Source organism: Stegastes partitus, unplaced genomic scaffold (assembly GCF_000690725.1).
Source record: "Stegastes partitus isolate 25-593 unplaced genomic scaffold, Stegastes_partitus-1.0.2 Scaffold1599, whole genome shotgun sequence".
In the NCBI taxonomy this organism is placed as follows: Eukaryota; Metazoa; Chordata; class Actinopteri; family Pomacentridae; genus Stegastes; species Stegastes partitus.
Window position 1 is genome coordinate 877 of NW_007579330.1, and position 4,291 is coordinate 5,167.

Here is a 4,291-nt window from a genome sequence, read left to right on the forward strand (position 1 = left end):
CTAATAACAAAAAAACAGGAGAAAAGGGTTCAAAAGGCCTCTCCCTCCTACTCTGCTCTCTATCTACAATTTTTACAACGAGTCACTACGAGACTCGGGATCTGTTGCACACGATCCTGGAACAAACACGTTACTGCTGCATCCTCCTGCAGTACAGTTGCGACGGCCTGCTGGCTTTCTCTGAGGTGGCGAGGCTGGAGGTGAGGAGGACGAGTGCAGCTGGCGGGCTGTTCAAATAGTGGATTGGCCCACCTTCTGACCAATTGCGTGGCTGGAATCAGGCGCGGCAGCAGGTGAGGCAGCCAATCCAGGGTCACCACCTGCTCCTAATCCATTCGTTCATCCCACACACACACACACACACTCACACTGAGGACAGACACAGGCAGCAAAAACACAAAAACACTAGATGTCCCACAGGGTCATAACACCACATTGCTGCTACTCCAGCCCCTGCACATCGACAGATCTCACTGCCGTTCATCTCGTCTCAGAGATCCCTCACGCAGGTTATGTAAAACTCAGTGTTTTACTTGTTCTTACTGTCTGACTGTGATCAACGTGGACTGCAGCGTTGAAGTTCACAGTTCAGAGAAAAGACCCCACAGGTCCTTCAAGCTCCGTGATTTGCCAGGATGTGAAATCACTGAACAGCCACAGAGAGGGAACTTGTTTCTAGAGAGTAAAGCTCTGTTGTCTACCTGTCATGGTGGTGAGGATGCAGAGCGTCGTGCTTGAATCAGGCGTTAGGAAAGCACAGATCTACAGGAAGCAGTGACAGCTTTTGAATGATCCTTTAATAAGAGGAGAAAACAACAGACGTCATCACCTGATTCATTCTCTACATGTGGAGGAGCTTACAAAAAAGACTCAAAAGTGACGACAGATTTCTGCAAAGTAATGTTGGTTAGTTAAAATATTTGGTATACGTTTTTGGTTTTTTTTAAAGTCAAAATAAATAGAACAGGATTTAATGTTGAAAGTCTATAAACACTTCCAGGGAGATAAATACTTTTTAAAGGCTCTGTGTTGGATTCAGCAGCTAACATGATGCTGTGACACATACGGAGGCAGAAACAACAACAGATGATTGTTACATCATACATTCATCTTTACATTGACTCTGACTCATGTGGACACTTTTAACCTTTAACCCAAAGGAGAGTCGATGCTTCGGTACCTTTCTGGTCCTGCAGGCAGTGAAGGCAGCACAGACGCAACAACAACAACAACAAAAACAACAACAACAGAGTGAGAATCGTGCACTGAGATGTTTCGTGTTTGAGTTTCAGACGGTGTCGCAGAGCAACACTCAGAGGATAATGTTAGCTGGTTTAAGTTAGCTTGAGCTTGTTTAGGTGTAAAATGTTTCAAACCAAAGCTGCGTGTCGACAGCATGGAGCTCCTCAGAAGTTCTCCTTGTAGAAGTTGAAGCCGAAGTGTTCACACTGGGCCTTGATGACTTTGGCCAGAGCCGGAGAACCGCAGTAGAACACGTGGACCTTCCCTTTGTTCTCCTCAAACACCTTCTGAAACACCTGAAACACAAACAGACACACATACAGTAGTGCTGAACATGGAGCTGATGGAGCCTGATTCATCAGAGCAGCATCGCAAACCAAACTGCTTCTACCTGCTGATGGAAGAAGATCATCAAATGTGACGTACATCAGTCAGACCAGGCTTTAACCTGCACAGATCAATGTCGGTGTGACCCAAATAGGTTTTATGTGCTGCCAAAATGATAAGAATTGAGAATAAAAATAGTGATTCAATGTTTTTAACCAGTTTAGTGAGTTGAGGTTTGATTTACTCGACACAACAAAACAGATTTCTTCATGAAATAGTCAGAAATATAATGAAAATTCAAACATTTCTGTCAAATAGGGTCATGTGCAGACCCATTCTGAGCAGGAAATAAAAACCCTGCAGATGTAATTGTCAAAATAATACCAAACCCATCCTTAAAGCTAGCATTAACTGAGGAGAAGCAGAAACAACAGGCTGCATCTTTGCTTCAGCAGTAAATGAAGAACAGAAACCAGCACAGTGAGCTTTTCTTTCCAGGAACTTTAAAAAGGTTCCTGGAAGGTTTAAAAAGGTTCCTTCAGCTCCGTCGGCTGTTTCACTGCAGGAACTTGTGGAGTCATTTTAGGGCAGCCTGAAGCTTTGAGCGTGTTCCGACTGGAGGAACCGTCGCTGTAGAACCTCTTTCAGGACAGAAGAAGTTCCTACTTTATGAGCGGCGCTGAAAAACTGCTGCACAGTGGTTAAACTTGGAGACGACAACAAGCAACATTTTTCTGTCCAGTAGAAGTCTGCAAGCGTCAGTATATAAACTAACATAACAAACCTCCTTTGTTCTATTTTCTATGAGCTCACAGAACTGGAGTTACAGCCAATAACTGCCAGTTGTTGTTGTTTTGATGCACATGGAGTTACAACAAAGCAGAAAGGCTCAAAGTACTAATTCAGGCTCCACTGCTGTAAGTTTTCATGATCTGAGTTCCAGTGAAAAGCCGTCGACTTCCTGCTGGTTCCTTCAAAGGTTCCCTGCTGCCGATTGAAGCTCATGTTTTGTAATTTACCTTCAGAAGTTCTACACTGTCAGACCACTAACTGTTGGTTCCTACTTGTTAGAATCCCTCCCAGCGTCTGAGCCTTTTATAATCAGACAGTTAAAGCAGCAGATGAACCTTCAGACAGAATCAGAGGTTTTAAACTGTCACGTTGACCTCTTTGGACTTGTGATGAGAAACCAATTAATCCACTGATCATGAAAGTCCACAGATTAAAGTACTGATTAGCAGCAGCTCTAACACTCACCTTCCCCCACTCGGGCCGTCCTGGCTGGGTTCTGGTTCTGAGCCCGGTGATGGAGTCTCTCTTCTCCTTCTTGGCCAGAAGGTCGAGCGCCATCTGCAGGCCGATGGCCTTCATGTCGTTCTTACTGAGCGCTGACGTCATGTACATGTGCATCTCCAGGAAGCGACCTGAAAAGGTTCCTCTTAAGTGTTATTAAATTACTCGTAAAACCTCATGAAATCATATTAAAATACTTTAATTTACAGGTTGTCGAAATTGTTTTTTCAGACAATGTTTGACTTTAAAATTTGACTATTTATTGTATTTAACGCTGACAAAAAGTAGGAGGACTTTACAGATGTTTGGTCTCATTTTCATTTCATGCTGAATGTTACAGCATTCCACAGTTTATTCAACATATTTTTTCAGGCACCTTGTCACCAGATTTTCAGAGGGTCATTTTTTTAAAGCAGCTTTTTAAGTCTGTCTCACCTTCGGGCTCCTCGTCGGCCTGGTCCATCTCCAGTTTGGTCAGCAAACTAACAAACCACTCAAATGACTTCTGGTCTCTGTTGATCCAGATGAAGTCGACCTGCAGAGTTCAGAACAGAACCATAACATCCACGTGTTCATGACAAATGTTTCACGAAACTTCAACGTTAACTATTTTCTCACTTTGCGCAGCTTCATCTCGCTGTCCTTGATGTTTTCACACCAGGAGTAGTTACAGTTGGGACAGTTCTGCTTCCTCCTGCGGTACCTGAGTCAGACAAACACAATGCCTCGGTTATTTTGATTATTCTATTGCACCAGAACAGAACCGGTGTGACTGATGGATGGATTAAAGGGTCTAACAGACGTCTGGAGTCTCACCTGTACATGATGCTTTGCAGGATGGAGGCGAAAGGCGTGATCCCGATGCCGGCCCCGATCAGGACGGCGTGTTCGGAGGCAAAGATCTGTCGTGTCGGAGTCCCGTACGGTCCGTCTACATAACACTGACAGAAGACACACACTACATCTGAATGCTGTTTTTTCTGTGGAGTGCAGTTAAATCCATCATTAAGAAATGGAAGGAATATGGCATAGAGCAGGACGACCTAAAAAACTGAGTGACTGAGCAAGACAGAGACAAGTGAAGGAGGCCACCAAGACACCTATGACTCCTCTGAAGGAGTTACAACATTCAGCAGCTGAGATTAAAGAGACTGTTCATACATCAACTGTTAACTGTTCTTCACCAGTCAAAGCTTTATGGGAGAGTGACAAAGAGAGAGAATCGGTTGAAAAATGCTCATTAAGTCTCAACTAGAGTCCACCAGAAGACATGTAGGAGACTCTGAAGTCACCTGGAAAAAGGTTCGTTGGTCTGATGAGACCAAAATTGAGTTTTTTGTCCATCAGACCAGACGCTATATTTGGTGGTCTTCAAACACTGCATATTGTCACAAACACACAGTCTGCACTGTGAAGCATGGTGGTGGCA

General features: G+C 44.0%; 1 protein-coding gene across 1 annotated transcript in view; it reads right to left on the reverse strand.

Annotated features, from left to right (window-relative positions):
* Positions 1-779: 779 nt before the first annotated feature.
* The window catches only part of nox5 (NADPH oxidase, EF-hand calcium binding domain 5), a 12,859-nt gene continuing 9,347 nt past the window's right edge, over positions 780-4,291 (reverse strand). The window contains exons 11-15 of the mRNA XM_008300857.1: positions 3,679-3,803; positions 3,481-3,565; positions 3,298-3,397; positions 2,827-2,993; positions 780-1,538 (exon numbers count right to left, since the gene is read on the reverse strand). Of these exons, the coding sequence (XP_008299079.1) occupies positions 1,407-1,538; positions 2,827-2,993; positions 3,298-3,397; positions 3,481-3,565; positions 3,679-3,803 (609 nt within the window). The 3' untranslated portion in view covers positions 780-1,406. The remainder of the gene's footprint in view (positions 1,539-2,826; positions 2,994-3,297; positions 3,398-3,480; positions 3,566-3,678; positions 3,804-4,291) is intronic.